Source organism: Coregonus clupeaformis, chromosome 15 (assembly GCF_020615455.1).
Source record: "Coregonus clupeaformis isolate EN_2021a chromosome 15, ASM2061545v1, whole genome shotgun sequence".
NCBI classification, from domain to species: Eukaryota; Metazoa; Chordata; class Actinopteri; order Salmoniformes; family Salmonidae; genus Coregonus; species Coregonus clupeaformis.
In genome coordinates, this window is record NC_059206.1 from 66,685,670 (window position 1) to 66,708,728 (window position 23,059).

General features: G+C 43.7%; 2 protein-coding genes across 4 annotated transcripts in view; one reads left to right on the plus strand and one right to left on the minus strand.

Moving 5' to 3' along the window:
• Positions 1-5,681, plus strand: part of LOC121534524 (adenylate cyclase type 2) — a 67,210-nt gene extending 61,529 nt beyond the window's left edge. For all 3 annotated transcript variants that reach the window (XM_045225338.1, XM_045225340.1, XM_045225339.1), the window contains 5 exons: positions 1,680-1,826; positions 1,936-2,043; positions 2,256-2,370; positions 3,449-3,573; positions 3,707-5,681. In XM_045225338.1, the coding sequence (XP_045081273.1) occupies positions 1,680-1,826; positions 1,936-2,043; positions 2,256-2,370; positions 3,449-3,573; positions 3,707-3,853 (642 nt within the window). In that variant the 3' untranslated portion in view covers positions 3,854-5,681. The remainder of the gene's footprint in view (positions 1-1,679; positions 1,827-1,935; positions 2,044-2,255; positions 2,371-3,448; positions 3,574-3,706) is intronic.
• A 66-nt stretch (positions 5,682-5,747) lies between these two features.
• LOC121535799 (bromodomain-containing protein 7) lies at positions 5,748-17,209 on the minus strand. Its single transcript, XM_041843092.2, has 17 exons — positions 17,085-17,209; positions 14,154-14,341; positions 13,676-13,784; positions 13,446-13,503; positions 12,866-13,010; positions 12,568-12,678; positions 12,048-12,220; positions 9,651-9,777; positions 9,415-9,490; positions 9,070-9,177; positions 8,603-8,738; positions 8,150-8,252; positions 7,993-8,052; positions 7,187-7,286; positions 6,702-6,845; positions 6,165-6,305; positions 5,748-5,912 (listed from the first exon to the last, which is right to left on the minus strand). Exons 1-17 carry the CDS (start codon positions 17,125-17,127, stop codon positions 5,851-5,853), a joined length of 1,884 nt encoding a protein of 627 aa, XP_041699026.1. The 5' UTR covers positions 17,128-17,209; the 3' UTR covers positions 5,748-5,850.
• Positions 17,210-23,059: the final 5,850 nt, after the last annotated feature.

Below are 23,059 nucleotides of genomic sequence, written 5' to 3' on the forward strand. Positions count from 1 at the left end.
ACTTCTATGGATCATTGTACAGTATATCAGTGCCTGCCTGACCCCACCTACCAACCCACAGCTCCATGAATCAGCCCCTTCATAGGAATTGTGATTTGTGATGTCGTCTTTGTCAGCATGGTAGAGACAGAGCCACTGCATTCTTACAGCAAAGTCCTCAACTCCTACTGCCCCTACTCTCAGCCACTATCAAATAGTCCACATCAATGTCCTCAACTCCTACTGCCCCTACTCTCAGCCACTCTCAAATAGTCCACATCAACGTCCTCAACTCCTACTGCCCCTACTCTCAAATAGTCCACATCAACGTCCTCAACTCCTACTGCCCCTACTCTCAGCCACTCTCAAATAGTCCACATCAACGTCCTCAACTCCTACTGCCCCTACTCTCAGCCACTCTCAAATAGTCCACATCAACGTCCTCAACTCCTACTGCCCCTACTCTCAGCCACTATCAAATAGTCCACATCAACATCCTCAACTCCTACTGCCCCTACTCTCAAATAGTCCACATCAACGTCCTCAACTCCTACTGCCCCAACTCTCAGCCACTCTCAAATAGTCCACATCAACGTCCTCAACTCCTACTGCCCCTACTCTCAGCCACTCTCAAATAGTCCACATCAATTTCCTCAACTCCTACTGCCCCTACTCTCAGCCACTCTCAAATAGTCCACATCAACGTCCTCAACTCCTACTGCCCCTACTCTCACCCACTATCAAATAGTCCACATGATACAGACATAAACACACTAGACAAACCACTGATAAGCAGAGTCACTTAATCAAAACGGTGTAATTAAAGTTAAAAGAAATTCACAATATTTATTCAAAACAAAAAGATATTACAGAGGATTGTCCATCTTGTCTTACTTCATAAGATATGATAAACTTACAGAAATTCAGAGCTTGGCCTACTTTTACCTCTACCGCTGAAGGCCATGGACATCCCCTCCACTATGATGTCTCCCTCACTCCGGCCCTCCACAGCCCAGTCACAGGGTTATGACCAGTGTTACCGCTAAATCACCATGGAAATAATTCAGCCTTTTAATAAATCTGGTTTAATTATTTACTCTTGACATGTTTTTCTGGGAGCACAACACAACAGAACAGCTATTAGTGTTTGACATGTAGGTTACAACCTGAGAAGTACTGTACTGAAGCCACTTCAGTTGTTAAAGATGATTACTCATCAGCTTAGCTTGAACACTGCATCTACCTGAATGGTAATCCCAATGGATGGCACAGTGTCAACAGTGTCAAATCAAACAACACAACAAAAATATGCTTTGAGGTTTACCTCAGAGATTTGACATCTAGGAGCAGAAGGATGGGACTTCGACAGCCTCCCACTCTCCCAGATAATGGGTTTTAGAGGCCCTGTTTAACATTGGCTCCCCTTGTACAGTCTAATCACTGGTCATTTCCTTGCCAGACGTAAACACAGTGAAAACAGTTAGGAACATCTGGCACTGGAGGAGCTGTTGTGGTGTCTGTCCCTCTCATCATTCTGAATTGTCTTTCTCTCAAAGATGTGGCTCTGTGCTCTGTCTTTTTAATATTTGTTGTGTGAACCTGAAACTTCCCTCTATCTCTGTTGTGAAGTGTATGTCTATGTTCTTCTGCTTAGTGTTACTACATGGCATTGCCTCTAAGTTGTACCCCTCCTTCCTCAGGATCTGTACTACAAGTCATATGACTGTGTGTGCGTGATGTTCGCCTCGGTACCGGACTTCAAAGAGTTCTACACGGAGTGTGACATCAACAAGGAAGGTCTGGAGTGTCTGAGGCTCCTCAACGAGATCATAGCAGACTTCGATGAGGTCAGAGAACCGCTGGCAGCCATCAACAATCTAAAATTACACATGTCCCAGTCATACAAATAAGAAAACTAACCCTGGCTCACACATCCACTTGTTTTCCCACACACAGCTGCTGTCCAAACCCAAGTTCAGTGGAGTTGAGAAGATCAAGACCATCGGAAGCACTTATATGGCGGCCGCAGGGCTGAGTGGCACCCCAGGACAGGAAAATAACCAGGTAGCTACTAACTATTTGACCCAGGTCATGTGGAAGGGGAGGGGTTACACAGCATGCAACTGTGCATACCTTTTGATTTTCTATACTATAGAACTTTACCATAAAACCTGGTTAACGACGCAGTATAGATAAAGTACTTGAAATAACTGTCATTATGTAACTAGTAGTAGTATCCTGTGTGTGGACTTTATGATGAACCTGTGTTGTTTCAGGATCGAGATAGGCAGCAGGCACAGATAGGGAACATGGTAGAGTTTGCCATTGCCCTCATTGGCAAGCTGGACGGCATCAACAGACACTCCTTCAACAGTTTTAGGCTGCGTGTGGGTGAGTAAAGCTTGGGCACTGGCCTGGGCATATATTAACTATATTTAATTAACTAGTACCATATACATTAACTACACATTACGTCTGCAATGCATCCGGTTCTATCCATCTTTATTAGGGTTTCATTGGTTGTTATTCTAGTGCTAAGAGTTTTTCCTGAACAGCTGCGCCTGTTGGGAGCCCTAGTTATAGAAGAAAACACTCCTGGCCCTACGATACCATATCTATCTAATCACGTAGGAGGACATTCTTTCCAACTGTCCACAATAGCTAACATTGACTCTCCATGATACTGCTGGTCTCCCTGTGTACTGTTGTGACATAGTTCTCAGACAGCTTATTCTGAGCAGATCCCCCAGGCTTTAGGAAAACATTTATAATGCTCGAGAGATAAAAGCACACATTACGGTTTTAATACATAAACACAGAAAGCTGGCATGAAATACCAGATTTTTTTTTTAAAGGACTGGTGCATCAAAGGATCTGTGTCCCCCCCAAAAATCTAAATAACAAATGAAGTCCACATAATTCTCCCTGGAAGACATTTTTTGTTAAAATGCAGAGTCCAACATGAACAACTGGCAGATGGTCTGGCTGAACAACTGGCAGCGGTGGCAGGTAGCCTAGCGGTTAAGAGTGTTGGGCCAGTAAACGAAAGGTTGCTGGTTCTTATCCCCGAGTTGACTAAGTGATACATTTGTCGATGTGCCCTTGAGCTACACTAATTGCACCTGTAAGTTGCTCTGGATAAGAGCGTCTGTTAAATGACTAAAATGGAAAGCCATTTTACAGCTTTGACTCCCTGTGGTTGACTTGGTCAGACAAGCTGATGGTACTTGTTAGACCCTGTTACTGTATATCACTGAATTGAGCATGTCAATTATTTTTCCAGTTTTCTGTGTGTCGTCATGCTCTCCTCAGGCATAAATCGGTCAGTCTAGCTGATAGTCATTGTCTTGGACATCACATTCTAGTGGCTTGTTAGACTGGTGGGCTACTCTACAGTATGCGACTGGTTTAGCCCCAGCAGGCATCTCGTTATGTGTGCCCTGTGTCACTGTGTGCCTGCTTTTCACAGGCATTAACCATGGGCCTGTAATTGCTGGGGTGATTGGAGCCAGAAAACCTCAGTATGACATCTGGGGCAACACTGTCAACGTGGCCAGTAGGATGGAGAGCACTGGAGAACTTGCCAAGATTCAGGTTCAGTACAACAACCTAGTCTTGTCAGCCATACTCCAGTATTGTCCTAGCTAGTCTGGCTGGAGAGATTAACTATAACCACACAAAAACCATGGCTGCAGCATAGTCATGTTTGTCTATGTTTCTGCTCCAGGTCACAGAGGAGACGTCGGACGTGCTCCAGAAGCTGGGCTACTCCTGTGAGTGCCGAGGCCTCATCAACGTCAAGGGAAAAGGCGAGCTGACGACTTTCTTTGTGTGCACGGACATGAGCAAGCAGCAGGGAATGGGCCTGAGCTGAGGTCTAAGGTGAGCACACTACTGTGTGGACTCTGGGCCTGGAGGCTCATACGTGTGCTGGGTCGGTCGCAGGACATCACAGGACACAGTCTAGCATTCAGCACAGACTAATTAAACAAATGCACATAAGTTAACATTCTTAGAGTAAACCTACCAGAGCACACAACTATAATCCATCTCAGTGCTTCAGTCAGCGATGATCCTGACCGGACCAGAACAAGACATGAGAACATGGCCTTGTGGTCCTAGAGGTTATATTTAGGATTGTTCGTGTTTCCAGGAATCCCTTTGGGATTTTTGGAGATCCAGTTCAAATGTGTGCATTCAATTGGACTGACATGGAGGTTACGTAAAGCACTGGTCGTCATCATACTGGATTCTATCACCTGATATTCGTAGAACCTTGCTGGAATCATGAGATGCACAAAAAACATCTTCAGTCCACTCTTAAAACTGAGCTGTTTATCAAGCAAATGGTGACAAAAACAATGGAGTGAGTGCTGCTGCATGTTGAGTGACAGAAGTGTACATACTCTCTCATGGTTTTCTAGACCTTAAAAGGTAGACTAAGCGAAATGACGTTGTCACGAGCTGCACCGCAGATATTGCGATGAGTGAGATGCAAGACTTCGCTCACAGTCAAACAGTATCTGCACGGAACCAAAACAGCAGAGAAGTTTAACCTTGCGCTTCAACGCTCTGTTGTGGAAATTGACCCACTATGCTGTTTACTTTGGGCATCTACATCGTATCGCTGAGTCTACCTTTAACATAGTTTGTGTTCGGGTTCACCCTTTAATAATCTCTTATTTTTCAGTTTGGCTCATATGACCATGGGACTAAATGTAAATATTGTAGCCAAATATCTTGCCTCCTGAAACAGCTGTGAGACCGATGGACAGTCTGTTCTATTACTGTGTAATGGACAGTTTTATATGGTGTGAGGTGTACGGTTTACCGATTGTCTTTCAAATTATCTTAGAACACACGCCTGATGACGACTAAGTGTTATATGCACAATATAATCAATTCTGAAGAGTAAAACTAAACATTCTGGTGACTTGTCATGTATGAAAAGTTTATTAATTTGACTCAAACTAAATTATCTTTAGAGAGCCTAACTCAGTGCTTCAGCCAGATTCAGCCATATTAGTTTTAAATGTATAGATTGCATTGACTGGCCAACATGAACCTGCAGTGTGTCTTATATGCTGCCTGTCTGCACATGCTTTCTGGGAATCGCCTGTCAAACTGACATTCTACTTGGTGTCCTTTGTTGACCTGCTGTCAAACAATCAACTGTCGCTTATTGTTGCAGTTAACATTATCAGACGAACACACAGGTTATAATAATGTGAAAATGACAATGCCGTTTTAGTGTAAGCGCCATTTTGAAAAGACCACCTGAAATCTCAGCCTGTTTGGTGGGATAGAGTTTTGGCCTGGCAGTAAATTAGTTAAGACCAATAAGAAAGAGTTCCAATCCTCTCGGCCAATAACAGCTTGTTTTCAGTTCTCCCCTCCCCAATCACACCATTGACAGTCCTAGCAAAGAGCAAATTAGCTAAGAAGCTGTTTAATTGAAAACAATCACAGTAACATACTTGTTACCCAGAAATGATTTGATAACGTCAGCATTAGACCTTTTAAGATACATTCTTCTCTGTGCCTCAGAAAACTGACTTGTTCTGTGGCCTTCCTCAACGTCTGACTGCCAAACGAATGTGTCTGTCGTGTTGCTTTCATGTTATGCTGTCTGAGGAATGTGTGAGTTTGCATTTTGTACAGTTGCGATGTAATAAATTGTTTTGCAAGTCGGTGTTTTAAAAGCTGAATCCCAACTTGATTTACGAAGACACGGAATAACAGATTGGATAAGGTAGATTTTTTTTTTGTATATATAAAAAAGGTTTATTAAATGAAATGCAAACAAAAAGCACCTTTTTGGACACTACAACAGATGGGATGTTATTAGGAGGATGGTTGCTGTGAATTCTGTTATACTGCGACGACTGGAATCTGCTGAACTTCAGGCAAGGTATCCATAGGCTCAACAGCCACTGGAATCAAGATGACAGACATAAGGGAATAGCTTTGACATTCCACAACATGTAAAAAAGTTAATTACATTCTAACACAATTAAATAAAACTTTACCCCCTCAGGGGCAATTAAAAGATAAGTCAGTTTTGCAGGTAAGCCTACCACTTCACTGAACACATTCACAAAATAAACCAGTATATGGTTAGAATGTTTATTACCCATAAACTAAATGTTAACCAGGGAAACATATTCTGGGTGGTTTAAGACTACCTGTGGTGAGGTCTATGAGTGGTTCATCTGCCTCTAGGGGTATAGCGATGCCCATGGCCCTCCTGATCCCATACACACTGCTCACATCTCCTGGAGCCACCTGACTGGTCAGTTGGGCTAGGTTACCAGTCACCTTCTCAGCTACAGGGAGACAAATTAGAAATTATATTAGAGCCCAACTTCAAGCCAAAGGTGGAGTCCAAATAAAGATCACTGGTAGTAGTGTAGCTGAGAAATCGAGGGCCCAGGCATTTCTTCCACTGGAATTAAAATTGAAAAGGGAATAGCTTTGACAGAAATTCATGTTTAGTCAGAACTGTTTCTGGTTGCACTATTTTTAGAGTTCAAACCAAAGCTTGAATCCAAATAAAGACTGTTGCTGTGGGGGAAAGAGGATATCTGGTCAGTTGCACAACAATGACTTCAACCAAAATGTGTCTTCTGCATTTAACCCAACCCCTCAATCAGAGAACCCCCCCCCCCAATAAAATACAGAGTGGAATTCCGTTCTCCTTTAAAAAGAAAAGGAAGTGTTACCCAGCTGCAGCTCCTTGGTTGTTGGGGCGAGCAGGCAGATGATGTTGGGGGGCTGCTTGACACTCAGGCGTTCCCTCTGCGCTTCCTGCAGCTCATGGAGGAGCTTTGTAGTCTCATCCAACTTCTGCTGGAAGATTTGGGCCTCTGATGCACATAAAGACATATACACACTTGATTACTTAAATATCCTAAGGAAGCTTACATTGACCTGTGCAGGGTCATCTACAATGGGTTCTATTTTCCCTCTTATCTTCATAGACTATATTCAACTGGGGCTGCATATGGCCTACAACAGCCCAGGGAGGCTACCTGCAAGGCTGTAGTAGTAACCAACCACTGGATCTGTCAGAAACACCTCAATTACCTTCAGGAAGGGTTCAAGCCTAGGGGATTTAAAATGTAACTCTTTGGCTCTCAGTAGCTTTAGAGAATGAACTGGCATGCTGTTGGGGTTTGCCCTTTGGTCAGTTAGAGGTGATCTTTACCCTCAGAGAGGAGGTCCGGTGGAGTCTGGAGGTCCAAGCCCAGGCCGATCACGGAGGCTAGCCTGCTTTCAGCCTGCTTGCTGGCCTCTGGTTCAACCACCTGAGGGAAAAACAGAAGGGTTAAAGAAAAGTTAGATTAGTAAAAGCATTTTTGTTTGGATTCCAAGTCACCCAGCGCTGCAGTCAGTGAATCTTTGAAATTGCATTCCTGAAAGGAGGCAGCAGCTAGGCCAGATATTTTCTAGTAGCTCGAGTCAATACCTCTGCCAGTCCCTTTCCAATAAAATCGAATGAAACAAAGAGCAGCAGCAACACCCAAGCAGGGATAAACTGGACGTTGGCCAAGCACAGCAAACAGCCGGGTACAGAGAGCTGCTGTGTGCTGAACAGGTCTGATGCTTTTCTTTCCTCCCTCTACACTGCTGTGACTGAGGAGCCATTCAGCCGCCCAATGAAGGGAGCGCAGAAAGAAAACACAGACATTTCCACATCCCTGACACAGAGAGTGCGTGAACAGCCCTGGTCTCAGGGGCTGGTGGAGAGAGGCAGTGTTTTGAAGGGGAAATGTTCTTTCCGTGTGTTGGATCTAGCAGCTAGCTAACGAGCCTGCCATGTTGTTGACACAGCTGGAACACAACAGCTACGGCATGTGCAGAAGCTGTTAATATTATCCAACACTGTTGGTGGGGTGTGGGGGTTAGCTGGGGTTCACCTCAGGTGGGTGTCGTTGAGACCTAGGGTGTGGTGTCTCTCCTTTATCTGCTGAGGTTGTCCAGGTTTAGTGTCCTAGTGTAGCTGAGACTTACCTCCATGTCCTGGTCTCTAGTCTCAGAGGTTTCTGTTGGCCCTTGCTCATCTGGACGGGTCTGACGGGCAAGAACGCATTAAGTTAGTGTCCAATCTTTTCCCCAAAATAACTGTAGCCATATAATTCCCATACAGATAAATGCATAGTGGTTCTACCTCTCTCAGGGTTTTGGAGTGCTCCCCGTTAGTCAACGCATCCAGGAGGTTGTCTGCCAGTTTGTACATGTGCTCCTCCGATTTGGACAGGAACTCCGAGAGGCTGCAGACACAATGACAAACACATTACATCAGTGTGTGTTTGTGTATCCTAGTCACATTTGGTCTCCTCTCAGAAGCAGCAGTAGGGTCGTATCAGGTTTACCATGTGTTCTTAGCCTCCACCACAGTGAATCTCATCCACGCCAACAGAACCATAAAACGCCTACTCTAATATACAAACCCAATGAAATACAGGCACATCTGGACTGTTACGCGCATGCTGGAATACTCAAAGCTTTGTTTGTTTGCAATAATTTACAGTAAAGTAGGCCCTTGTTATTGTAAATGTCAGGTCCTCCCATAATATTACAGCGTAATGTTGGGGGAGGATGAGGAGCCACACATGCATACCTCTCAGATCCCTGGAGGCTGGCCTCCTCTCCATAGAAGGAGTAGATCAGGTCAGAGTCCTCTTTCCCGATGTTGGCGAAGCTCGAGTCGTAGGCGGGTGCGTAGGAGGTGTACGGACCGTAGTTCATGTACGATACTGCGAGAGCGGAGATTGGGTTACATTACAGCTCGTAAACACAGATGGAGATACATTTTATATGACTATGAAAAACTGATTTTTATAGAATCACAATCTGACATGGCTACATGACCTTATCAAATCTTAGGGAAAAACAATGTTGCCCATGATTGGATTTATAAATGGATAGATTAAGACTGGTATTTATGTTGGTTTAACATTGGATTTATACATGTGCTTCTATACAAGCTCTGGGTTCAGTCCCTCAGGTGAGAAGAGGATATTCAGCCACTCTTGGGAGATGCTTTTTTTATTATTAAACTCTGTCACTAAGGCCCCTTCAGCTTACCTGGTGTGACCATGTTCCTCTTGTCCTCCTTGAAGCCCTGCAGGGTGTTGATGCCACTCTGCAGCCGGTTGGACATCATGCCCAGCTTCACAGGGCAGTAGCCCACATCTGTAGAGATAAGAGTTGATTGAGAAATAGAGGCTCATTTACAATTAAAAGCTGATGATTGTATTATACTTGTTAGGTTAAAAACATGGCATTTTGCCCACCAACAGCCTTCATCAGAAGGACAGAGTTAATTACATAGTTGGAATCAATCATGGTTTCCCGTTTTCCCATGTTGCACAAATAGAAATGGATATAGCACAACTAGCTAACTGTGGCCGTGACTATGACTGGACCTACCTCCAGCAACAAGGTCAACTGGGTTCAGGATTGCCAGTGTGGTGGAGCCATCAGACTTCCTCCTCTCAAAGTCCAGCTACATAACGAAATAAAACAATAGTCATATTATTACATTAGTGGACATAATGAATATGTTCACTAAATTAGACAATACATTTCCTATATTATAGATGGGTTAAGAGAGCTTGGTTGGCCTAAACAGATTAAGCCAATTCCACAGCCCGTAGCTCTCTCACCTCACTCTCCAGCCCTCTGTTGGACAGTTTGCCTCCTGAATCTTCGATGAGCTTGCGGATCTCTTCAAGCTCCTGCTCTGCCTGACTGACAACCTTGGACACTTCATCTTTGGAATCGTTGTCTTTCCTGGAAGTATTGGAGAACACAGACAAAGTATAGACGAGTAAGAGACTTTGGAAAGTGATTCATAGGGCTTCATTGTTCAATACCAAAAGGATCACCAGCAAATAGGAATTTATTTTGCTGGCATTCATTGGTGATTACAATACGTTTTGAAACACTATCATAACATCTAAATCTAATCGAGATAATCAATTTAATACTATAGCTACATGTTCCCAATGAATATGCTGCCAATATACTTTCAAACAAACTTCACATCAAATCTTATAAGTCCTCATGCTGTAGTCTTATTTGCTAAAGCATTTTCTACCCATTACACCTCAGTGGGGTTTACTAGGACAACAACTCCTAGGTTTCAGAGACTGATTGGTGTGAAACGTGCTGCATAGTGCTGACTGAACACAAGACCTGACACGCTCAGTCATTCCTTTCATTCTCTCTCAGCCTCTAGCCAGAGTCTGTGGAAAGAACTGATCCACCAAACACTTGGGAGGAGAACAAGCCCACAGCACTTGGACACTACCCATGGCTTATTAACATTAGTGGGCAATACTACTTCCTTGCTTCCTGGTTGGGATCTGTGTTGGGTAAATGGGCGAGAACAGCTTCTCACAGTCTAATCTATGAACGAGCACCTTACCCCCTATCTGAAATCTATATATTACAGTGGCTTGTGAAAGTATTCACCCCTCTTGGCATTTTTCCTATTTTGTTGCCTTACAACCTGGAATTAAAATTGATTTTTTGGGGAGTTGATTTACACGACATGTCTACTACTTAGAAAATGCTAAATATTTGTTATTGTGAAACAAACAAGAAATAAGACAAAAAAACAGAACTTGAGCGTGCATAACTATTCACCACCCCCCACCCCCCCCCCCAAAGTCAATACTTTGTAGAGCCACCTTTTGCAATAATTACAGCTGCAAGTCTCTTGGGGTATGTCTCTATAAGCTTGGCACATCTAGCCACTGGGATTTTTGCCCATTCTTCAAGGCAAAACTGCTTCAGCTCCTTCAAGTTGGATGGGTTCCGCTGGTGTACAGCAATCTTTAAGTCATACCACAGATTCTCAATTGGATTTAGGTCTGGGCATTGACTAGGCCATTCCAAGACATTTAAATGTTTCCCCTTAAACCACTCGAGTGTTGCTTTAGCAGTATGCTTAGGGTCATTGTCCTGCTGGAAGGTGAACCACCGTCCCAGTCTAAAATCTCTGGAAGACTGAAACAGGTTTCCCTCAAGAATTTCCCTGTATTTAGCGCCATCCATCATTCCTTCAATGCTGACCAGTTTCCCAGTCCCTGACGATGAAAAACATCCCCACAGCATGATACTGACACCACCATGCTTCACAGTGGGGATGGTATTCCCGGGGTGATGAGAGGTGTTGGGTTTGCGCCAGACATTTTCCTTGATGGCCAAAAAGCTCAATGTGTGTACGGCTTAAAGTGGTCCTATGGACAGATAATTCAATCTCCGCTGTGGAGCTTTGCAGCTCCTTCAGAGTTATCTTTGGTCTCTTTGTTGCCTCTCTGATTAATGCCCTCCTTGCCTGGTCCGTGAGTTTTGGTGGGCGGCCCCCTCTTGGCAGGTTTGTTGTGGTGCCATATTCTTTCAATTTTTAAATAATTGATTTAATGGTGCTCCGTGGGATGTTCAAGGTTTCTGATATTTTTTTAATAACCCAAGCCTGATCTGTACTTCTCCAAAACTTTGTCCCTGACCTGTTTGGAGAGCTCCTTGGTCTTTATGGTGCCGCTTTCTTGGTGGTGCCCCTTGCTTAGTGGTGTTGCAGACTCTGGGGCCTTTCAGAACAGGTGTATATATACTGAGATCATGTGACACTTAAATATAGTCCACCTGTGTGCAATCTAACTAAATGTGACTTCTTAAGGTAATTGATTGCACCAGATCTTATGTAGGGGCTTCATAGCAAAGGGGGTGAATACATATGCACGCACCACTTTTCCGTTATTTATTTTGTAGAATCTTTTGAAACAAGTAATTTTTTTCATTTCACTTCACCAATTTGGACTATTTTGTGTATGTCAATTCCATGAAATCCAAATAAAAATCCATTTAAATTACAGGTTGTAATGCAACAAAATAGGAAAAAATGCCAAGAGGGGTGAATACTTTTGCAAGGCACTGTAGTTTATGGTTTATGTAAATTGTGTCTGAGATCGATATCCATATATGATGACTCTCCAAGCAATTAATAACTAAAAGCATATTGTCTGTTCATGTGCAGGGTAAAGTTATCACTGTACCTGGGAGTGTTTGGTGCAGACTGGGCGGTCTCACTAGGATCTATGGGGCTGGGGCCGTCTTTACACTGGTCCATGCTTGAGTTGCCCACCTCTCCCGTCTTCCCTGACTGGTTGGCTGGGTTCTCCAGGTCAGCCATGAACTCAATACTCTGCCTCAGGCTCTCAAGCCTCTCCTGTGGGACAGAGAGAGAGTTGACACAATTTACGCCACAATCCCTTGTTATTCCAATCTAGTGGTCTTGTTATTACAGACTCTTCTTGGGCCCCAATAATTTAAACAAATATAAAAGCATTGTGGTGAAGATGCATATCTAAACATTCAGGGGTATGAGAAGTCGTATGGCGCCCTCTGCTGTTCATGTGGCCACAAGCGATTCTTTCATCCAGGCACAAGTTTAGTGCCGGTTTCCTAGACACAGATGAACCCTTAGAGGACTAACCCTTAGAGGACTAAAACGCATTCAAGGGAAGATCCCATATGTATGTGTTAAATTTCCTTCTGTAGATGCACTCTCCTTACCGGGCGGAGGATCTTCATGCCAGAATGGAGCAGCTTCCTGGCAGCTTTGTGGTAAATGGTCTCTGGCTTGTTGTAGATCATGGCATTCTCACACATGATCCTGAAGTCCACCTGTATCAATGGAGACACATGGCAGTCAGTCACTGGACTCTGCATATGTTTAACATTGGTTTTCTATTTAAATCAACACTTCAAGCTTGATTGTCAATCAATCCACTGCTTTAGAATGACAGATGACTAAAGAAAGCTATTCTGAAAGAGTTATTCGGCAAGAAGGTAGTGCAGTTGACAGGTGTACCTTGAGCTCCTCCAATGACTGGTAATACTCATTCTTGACTTTCTCCTTCATCGCGCCGAAGTCCATGGGCCGCTTGATGATCGTGGAGTAGCCAGGAGCGATGAGGTCAGTCACAGGGAACGAGAAAAACGCACTTGGATCTTTCCTACAAGAGAAAGTCAGTTGTTGCTTTGTTCGGCCTCAATGCAATTTTATTTTACCAGGTAAGTTGACTGAACACATTCTCATTTACAGCAATGACCTGGGGAATAGTTACAGGGGAGAGGAGGGGGCTGAATGAGCCAATTGGAAGCTAGGGATGATTAGATGGCCATGATGGTATGAGGGCCAGATTGGGAATTTAGCCAGGACACCGGGGTTAACACCCCTATTCTTACGATACGTGTCGTGGGATCTTTAGTGACCACAGAGAGTCAGGACACCCGTTTAACGTCCAATCCGAAAGACGGCACCCTACACAGGGCAATGTCCCCAACCACTACCCTGGGGCATTGGGATATTTCATTGGGATATTTTTTTTAGACCAGAGGAAACAGACTGATAATCAATTAAATGTCAATTTCTTAGTAACAAGCTTCACCTTTGGAGCTGTCTGATGAGCTGACTCAAGGCTTCCTGCAGTGGGGTCAGTTCTTTCTCTGAGAATGAGAGTGAGAAAGCACGCGAGAGAGAGGTGGGTAAAGAGAAGACGAGAGTAAGAAAAACAGATAAATAATGGTTAAAATGTTTCCATATATTAATAGAAATTAAAGGCCAAGAAAGGATTACGGAAAAGTGGCAGCCATTGTAGAAACTGAGGAAGTAACTTACCTTCCACTTTATTCAAGGAGGATGCCAGATCTGAACGGACAGGGGTCCTGCTCGCCTCCCTATCATCCCAGTCTGTATCAGCGTCCTGTCCCTTCTTCTTCTTTGTCATCTAAATGCACCATATAAACATGTTCGTTGACACTTAATTTTCATTTGTGATAGTAGATTACCTACCCATCACAGTCTATGGGCCAAATAAACCCCTTTTTGAATTCCGAAAATCAAAAGACACCTCAAAGTTTTTGAAGTATTGCTCTTGGGCGATTCAATGTAGTCAGAGCTGAATTCCCCAAAGGCTGGTATCTGCTCCACTCAGTTGGTGGAGTTCATCAGACACTTACACATGAGTGGAGTTTAGTCAGCTAGCACCACCCATGCCATGGAATGAAATGGTAGCTACTCTCCCCTAGAGATTTCCCTCAAAAACAGTACAAAGGTAAACAGGGGCTGTAATCAAAATATGGATTCCCAAACTCACCTTTTTCTTTTTCTTGTCATCAACTGGTGACATGGTATCATTCCTTTCCTTATCCTTTTTCTTCTTCTTTTTCTTGTGTTTCTCTACATCTGGATGTTCGTCATAAGTGTTTTCAAAGCTCGAGCTCCCAGTCGTCACCTCATTTCCAGCAACCTTCAGAACCAATTTCAGTGGTCTCTCCCCGTACTCTGTAGATGGGACACATTGGGTTAGCTGTACGTACACTACCGTTCAAAAGTTTGGGGTCATTTAGAAAATGTCCTTGTTTTCGAAAGAAAATCAAATTTTTTGTCCATTAAAATCACATCAAATTGATCAGAAATACAGTGTAGACATTGTTAATGTTGTAAATGGCTATTTTAGCTGAAAACGGCTGATTTGTAATGGAATATCTACATAGGCGTACAGAGGCCCATTATCAGCAACCATCAGTCCTGTGTTCCAATGGCACGTTGTGTTTGCTAATCCAAGTTTATAATTTTAAAAGGCTAATTGATAATTAGAAAACCCTTTTGCAATTATGTTAGCACAGCTGAAAACTGTTGTGCTGATTAAAGAAGCAATACAACTGGCCTTCTTGAGACTAGTTGAGAATCAGCAATTGTGGGTTCGATTACAGGATCAAAATGGCCAGAAACAAATAACTTTCTTCTGAAACTCGTCAGTCTATTCTTGTTCTGAGAAATGAATGCTATTCCATGCGAGAAATTGCCAAGAAACTGAAGATCTCGTACAACGCTGTGTACTACTCCCTTCACAGAACAGCACAAACTGGCTCTAACCAGAATAGAAAGAGGAGTGGGAGGCCCCGGTACACAACTGAGCAAGAGGACAAATACATTAGAGTGTCTATTTCGAGAAACAGACGCCTCACAGGTCCTCAACTGGCAGCTTCAAATAGTACCCGCAAATGGGATGCTGACCTTCTAGGCAGAGTTGCAAAGAAAAAGCCATATCTCAGACTGGCCAAAAGAACACAGACACTGGACAGAGGAAGATTAACAGCAGACGCTGTTATCCAGAGCGACTTACAGTTAGTGAGTGCATACATTTTCATACTGGCCCCCCGTGGGAAACGAACCCACAACCCTGGCGTTGCAAGCATCATGCCAGTGATTCTCTCGTTAACACAGGTGAGAGTGTTGACGAGGACAAGGCTGGAGATCACTCTGTCATGCTGATTGAGTTAGAATAACGAGACTGGAAGCTTTAAAAGGAGGGTTGTGCTTGAAATCATTTTTCTTCCTCTGTTAACCATGGTTACCTGCAAGGAAACACGTGCCGTCATCATTGCTTTGCACAAAAAGGGCTTCACAGGCAAGGATATTGCTGCTAGTAAGATTGCACCTAAATCAACCATTTATCGGATCATCAAGAACTTCAAGGCGAGAGGTTAGATTGTTGTGAAGATGGTGTCAGGGCGCCCAAGAAAGTCCAGCCAGGTGCCAGGACCGTCTCCTAAAGTCGATTCAGCTGCGTGATCGGGGCACCACCAGTGCAGAGCTTGCTCAGGAATGGCAGCAGGCAGGTGTGAGTGCATCTGCACGCACAGGGAGGCAAAGACTTTTGGAGGATGGCCTGGTGTCAAGAAGGGCAGCAAGGAAGCCACTTCTCTCCAGGAAAAACATCAGGGACAGACTGATATTCTGCAAAAGGTACAGGGATTGGACTGCTGAGGACTGGGGTAAAGTCATTTTCTCTGATGAATCCCCTTTCCGATTGTTTGGGGCAGCCGGAAAAAAGCTTGTCCGGAGAAGACAAGGTGAGCGCTACCATCAGTCCTGTGTCATGCCAACAGTAAAGCATCCTGAGACCATTCATGTGTGGGGTTGCTTCTCAGCCAAGGGAGTGGGCTCACTCACAATTTTGCCTAAGAACACAGCCATGAATAAAGAATGGTACCAACACATCCACCGAGAGTAACTTCTCCCAACCATCCAAGAACAGTTTGGTGACGAACAATGCCTTTTCCAGCATGATGGAGCACCTTGCCATAAGGCAAAAGTGATAACTAAGTGGTTCGGGGAACAAAACATCGACATTTTGGGTCCATGGCCAGGACACTCCCCAGACCTTAATCCAATTGAGAACGTGGTCAATCCTCAAGAGGCAGGTGGACAAACAAAACCCCACAAATTCTGACAAACTACACGCATTGATTATGCAAGAATGAGCGGTCACCAGTCAGGATGTGGCCCAGAAGTTAATTGACAGCAAGCCAGGGCGGATTGCAGAGGTCTTGAAAAAGAAGGGTCAACACTGCAAATATTGACTCTTTGCATAAACTTAATGTAATTGTCAATAAAAGCCTTTGACACTTATGGAATGCTTGTAATTATACTTCAGTATACCATAGTAACACCTGACATATCTAAAAACACTGAAGGAGCTAACTTTGTGACGACCAATACTTGTCATTCTCAAAACTTTTGACCACGACTGTATATTCCCAAATATTTGAATGTAACCAACTCAAGTTGCTGCTGACAGTTCGCTGGCCGGCTAGCTCAACTGTAAGGTAGCCAACTAGCTAGCTAACTTAATAGCTAGTTATGTTGCAAATAACAACAGACCACCAACATGGCGAGTTAGCTAACGTTACCTCGCTAAAATATGTAAATGAGTAGATAGCTAGCCATTTCAAAGTTCAATCTTTGGTTCAATGCATATAGGATAAAAGATAAAGCGGACAGCAATCTAATTAGATAGCTATATTTTAACATCTGTCAATTAGCTAACGTTAATGAGCTCGGTACATAGCATATGGCTAAACTAACTTGCAGTGAATTCAAATGGGTGATTATGCGCTAACTAACGTTAGCTAGCCTGGCTAACCAAAGCTCGCGCGTAGACCGCTATGAAGCGCGAGCATTTTAATGGTCCAAGAAATTCAACCAATACCAGCGCATTGTCTATTTAAATGTGTCTTACCTTCATATTTTTCAGACTTGTGCTTTTTATGCTTCTTGCCCATTATTTATATGGTTTGAATCTTTACGCTAGCTAACAGGCAGGTTGTTCTTTGTTTTCTATCCTGGAAGGGATAGCAATCGATTGCGGAGTGCTGGTTTTCTGCAGCGCCGCATGTCGGCTGGAGGTAAAATCACATTATTTTATAACCATGTTCAATGTTTATTAGTAGACAAGCCAAACCTACCTAACATGTCCAGTGTCCATGTTGTATGTTTTTACTGTAGTTATATATCTTTTTTATTGTGTCAGAAATGGTCCCTTCAAAAGGATATAAGAATGTATCAACTTTAGTCACCTGTAGGGGGCGTGATTACCACAGGATTGGTCTCAAGGTTTTCCTCAACTTCTAAACTGAACAGCAGATTCAGAAGCAATGTAGGCCTATAGTCCATAATGAGGTGATTGTCCTATGACGTCATCTCAGCCTCCTACTGAGTCATTTTGTAAAATAATAAATGGACACTTGCTTTAGAAAGGTGAAGCACTCTAAGGTTATCAGATGCCCCTGGCCCGAACAGTCAGGCAGACTGGTTAAAACAGACGGAGCCGAAACAACTGAGCCATTGTGTGAGAGGGATCCCAAACATAGAGGAACGGAGGGTCAATGTAGCCTCTGATGTGTGAGTAACAGGCTTCCCCTCCGTGCCCTCTCTGGAGCCAACTAGGATAGACAGCTAGACCACTGTTTCTCACCTCTTTGTTTTTGGGGCCTCCACCCCCTCACTTCGGAGACACGATAGGGAGTGAATAAGTCAATTTACTCTGAGTAAATGTATAGAAATAAATTAGGTCCAGAGACAGTAACTTTGACCCACTAACTTCCACATGGCGGTTGCCTGTCCCACTTTCCATTTCCCTCCTCTGTGACTTTTCACTTTGACCAGCATGAAAGGCCAACTGATCCAGGACACATTTGTACTGTATGTTTAGCTTTCCCTGAGGCAGCCCCCCCCAGGCCATTCACTACATTGTTTACTTTACATTTCCACCAGTCCAGTCTGCCTTTAGTCCTCTGTTGGACTGTCTTTGTGTGGATGCCCACACTCTACAACAGATAGATAATAATACTCTAACGTGAGCTTGTTTTGAAACATTGCATTTTTTCTCTATCATATAATAACTCCTATTGTCATTATGGATCACAAATAGGCGTTTTAATTGCCCTGGCCTGGGCCCAAGACCAGCAAACTGTGAACTGTCCAAAGGGAGAGATAGCCCAAGCTAACACTTGTACATGGCTTATTATTAGGACACTGCACAGGCTTCTGCTCTGCCTCTATCCCCTTCCGAGCTGTTATGCTCTGTTAAATCGGCACATATTTTGCAGGCCTATGAATGACAGATGTTTTATTCATGGAGGGAAGAAAGTGTGCATTCTTTGAAGCACATTCCAGGTTTTATGAAGAGGCAGAGGATGGCGGCCGAGAATCCAGTTGCTCATAATCAGAATCGTTGGGAACGAAAAGAGACAGAATCGGCCTTTCCGGCCATACCTTCCTTTCAGATGGAAAGGTGATTCTGAGGCTCTGATGAATGTATAATTTTTAATCTATGGCTAGGCAAAACAATCCTCAACGAATTATAATTTATCTGGATATCAACTCCACTACATTTATGTGACATGATCACATTTTTACATTTCAAAGTTGATCATTGAGGATTCTTGTTGTATTCTATCTGTACAGCAAAACAGCTTAGTGTTATCACTGTCTGGCCCACGCAAGCAAATACCATTTTTCTTTTGCCCTTAAGGATAACAGTTTTAAGCAGTGAGGTAAATCATGTCAGTTGATTTAAAACCCATCACATTCAGAGCTCAGGTTCAGCTCAGGCTTAATACTGTTACTGTCTGGTGAGTTCTGATACAGAAGCCTAAATGAGGAGCATCGGATCCAGTGTCGCAGCTTCTTTATCAATAGTCTCGACTATTATCTGCCTGTGTTGTCACTCTCTATCCCTCACAAGCCTTGGGGAGAGATAATCACTGTCCAGTACTCTGTGTCCCTTGAAACTGAGATAAGGCTCAAAACCATTCAAAACTGACATGTCAAATCTTCACTTTTCTTGAGGCAAGAGCTTGAATAAGCTAACATTATGGCTGAAAATCACTACCGCTACACTGAATACCTATAAACATATGACCGAGGTCCTGTACTTTCAGGGCATTTGAAGGGAGGTACTGTAACTTAATAGAAAGCTGGATAGCGTGTGTCCCAGCCTGTGCCCCTACTCCCCAGCCCCAGCCCTTATTCCCAGCCCCATCAGCTGCCTGCTTGCCTGTCTGTACTCTGTACTCTGTACCCCTACTCCCAGCCCCAGAGAGGCCATGGGATCCATCTGTTTCATTTCATCTGTAGCTGCACACGCTTTGGAAGTCCATGGACGTCTCGGGATTAAAAGGAGATCGGTTACACCGAACAGGGCTAACAAATGGCAGATGTTGTGAAATTCATTATCCCCTGTCACAACAGAGGGGCTGAGCGGACCCAGAGATTATTTTCCACATGAAAGCATGCAGCATCCTAACAGAACCATGGGAAACCGCTTCCCACTCTGTGGCCTGTATGGAATTTGAATATTTGCTCCATACATTCACAACAAAAACACAAACAGGGACACACAAAGGAGGGTTTGAAACGGTTTATCTGTCTTGCACATGGTTTGGGTTTGACCAACCCATCAGCACTTGAGATATGCACAGTGTTTATATGCCACTGTAGGGCCAAAATACTATCATCATTTGAAATTTAAGCCAGTGGAACAATCCAGTTTCTACAGTTTTAGAATACCACAGAACCGTGTCGTAACATTTTTGTACAGAGTAGTGCTTTTTTTATGACCTTGGACAACCCAGTTTTATGCTATTGTCCATAGAAAATTGTCATACTGCCTCTATGCTATTCTCTATAAGCTTTTGCAATGCACTATCATCCAGGATCTCCAGCACATAATAATTGTTTCTAAATGACCTGAAAGCATGTAATCAAATCAAAGAAAATGTTATTGGTCGTGTACACAGAATTAATGGCCCATCAGTTGTTCCCTGACAGAGGTAAACACTGCTAAGCAGATTAATGTTTTCTTCTTTAAACTCAAAGGAAAGCAAGCTGAATCCTATTCAGATGTGACAAAGATGATGGTTTAGGGTCACCATGCCTGTCAACAACGAACAGGGTTTGAAGATGTATAACCAGCCATCAGATAAAAGAGATAGAAACATCAAAGAGTCGAAGCCAATCATTCTGTCTCTCCTGCCTGTCTCTCCTGACTGCTGCCAATCTGTCACTGTGATGGCTCCTTTGAGACTCCATCACTCACTCACTCACTCACTCACTCACTCACTCACTCACTCACTCACTCACTCACTCACTCACTCACTCACTCACTCACTCACTCACTCACTCACTCTCTCACTCACAGATTGACGTTTAACTCTCCTCCTATCTATGGCCCATCACGGTTCCTGTGTGTAGCTTTGGTTTTCTGTTATACTGTTATAAGACTGTATTACTCCTAATGTTCACCATGGCAGATGTCCCAATATCTCTAATACAGTCTTGAGTCGCTGGATGACCTGGCTCTGTGTTGGAAGTTCCAATTTGGAACAGAGCACTGTACATCACTATGGTGATGAAATCATAATCTACTGTAGTCTGTACATTTTACATTTACATTTTAGTCATTTAGCACAGGCTCTTCTCGGGGGAAGTAGGCTTGATTAAGGGCACATCGTGATTAGAACCAGCCCTTCGCTCACAAGCTCAGTACCTAATGTAAAACTAGTTTCAACAGCCAGGGTACCATGTGCTGCTACAGATAGAGGAGAATCAATGCAGAGAAGTGCTGCATGAAGTCATTTGATGTGCTGTCATTAGCATCTGCCGCTTCCCATCGTCAGACCCAGTCTTCTCTGATCCAATTAATCTAATGTATATTTTATTGGGCATTACGTAATGTTTTTGTAGTTTAACGTCTTGTGCTTTAAGGTGCTATAATGTATTATTCTGTTTTTGAAAGCTCCATTTCAATGGATGTGGAAGTAATTTTTTTGTGTGAGTGGAGAGTACTCTGATGTGTGACTGCGGGGGAGTCTTGTTGGGGGTTGACAGTGACTGCGTGTGTATCTGTGTGTGTGTGTGTGTGTGTGTGTGTATGACAAAGAGAAGGAGGGTGTGTGTGTATGCGTGCAAAAAGGGGGGCAACCAGTGATTTCTGTCGCTCTAGGCCTTTTTTCTCTATAAGCCTCTGAAGACAGTGGTCCTGGGGTGGGGAGAATACACAGGGGACCAGTGTTCAAAGCCTGGTGACTGTCCTCTTTCAGATCCTAAGCTGCTTGAAAAGTTCATATAAACTGCGAGGCAGCCATTAGGAAATGGTCTCTGAGTCTGCAAACACAATAAGAGTTTACAATCCAGACACACTGATTGGTACTGTATGAGGGGGTAACACTGTCTGTGCACTCATTGACATTCCACATTTTATGGGGAAGGAACTTCCAACTTTGGGAGTTAACCTGACATTCCAACCAAAGGTTGTGACTCCCAATTTGACACCCAATAATGAGAGGAGGTAATGACTCATCCCTCATTGTCAAAGATGGCAAAAATCTGTAAGGCCTATTCTATCAGAGTGAACCATGAACTGCCCCAGGGCAGCAACTTTCCATCTGCTATACTTACATCTATATCTTTCTGCAGCACTGACCGGGACTGGTAGAAAATGAGCCTGCATGCTGTCCTCTAATGGTCTTACGGTGTAAAATTCAGTCTGCCGGTAAGGAATAAATAGCCCACATGAATGTGATTTCCAAGGCCTTGGCAGAGAGGGAGAATACCATGTGGGGACGACTGCAGTAATTGTCTCATTTCTAGACAGATGCCCACAGGTAAGAGTAATTACAGAGGCCCATTACTCCCCATCCCGTCTGTACATCTGGTCTATATGTGTTTGTGTGCTGGTGTCTCGGCCAAGCGGGCCCCGCTGCAGATTCAGATTGCATAGGTGTGACTTTGGTGCGACATCCGAATGTGACACATGAAAGACAAAAGAGGCCTAGATCAACAGAGGGCGTCTCTGCCCATTCTGCTGCTTCAGCATCAATCTGGCAGATGGCATGGGTCTGTCTGAGGCCCCGGCATCGAGGAGTGCAGCGGCTTCAAAGCGCCTCTGTAATCTGCAGGAACATCACAGGCTGGGAGAAAGTGACTGTCTCTCCCAGACACCCGCCCTGCTAAGAGGGAGAGTGAGACCCTAATGAAAGGCAGATAAAGGGATCGGTGGGATCGCTAGGCGCAGGCAGCCAGCGCCAACTAAGCCTCACACACAAAAAGAACATCAGGTAGAGAGGTAAGATAGTCTTTCTTCTTCTTTTACGCTTTTCTTTTAAGAATCTGCAGATAATTGGTCAAGTCAGTTCTTTTGTGATACGCCCCAAAAAAACATGAATGCACCGACCTACAAATAATTATCTCCAAAGCTTTCATCCCTGTTAAGGGTGACTCGATTCAGTCGAAAAATGGACACACTGTGAAAGGTAAGGTAAGGGTATGGGGTAAACACAGTGGTGGAAGGAAGCATGATGAATACCACAAGTTACTTACAAGTGTTGCAGTTTCTTTTGATGTGCCAGTCAGGCCTGATGCCTGCTGTCAACCACAGTACTAATCAGAGAGGAACTCAGGTCTTTGTCACCTCCATGCTGTATTCATATGCCACCTGCTGACTGCTGTGTGGATCCCTCACTTCATTTGAACTAATTACATCTGACTTTAAAAGTGACTTCCCAGTTCACTGCAGGTTTATGTCTTATTCCAGGGACACATTGATGCCTGATGATACCAGCAATATCAAATGTAGCATAGTATAATTTGGTTTCCTTCTCCCCAGTTGTACGATGGTTTTATGATTGATAAGGGAACAATGTCAAATGTAGA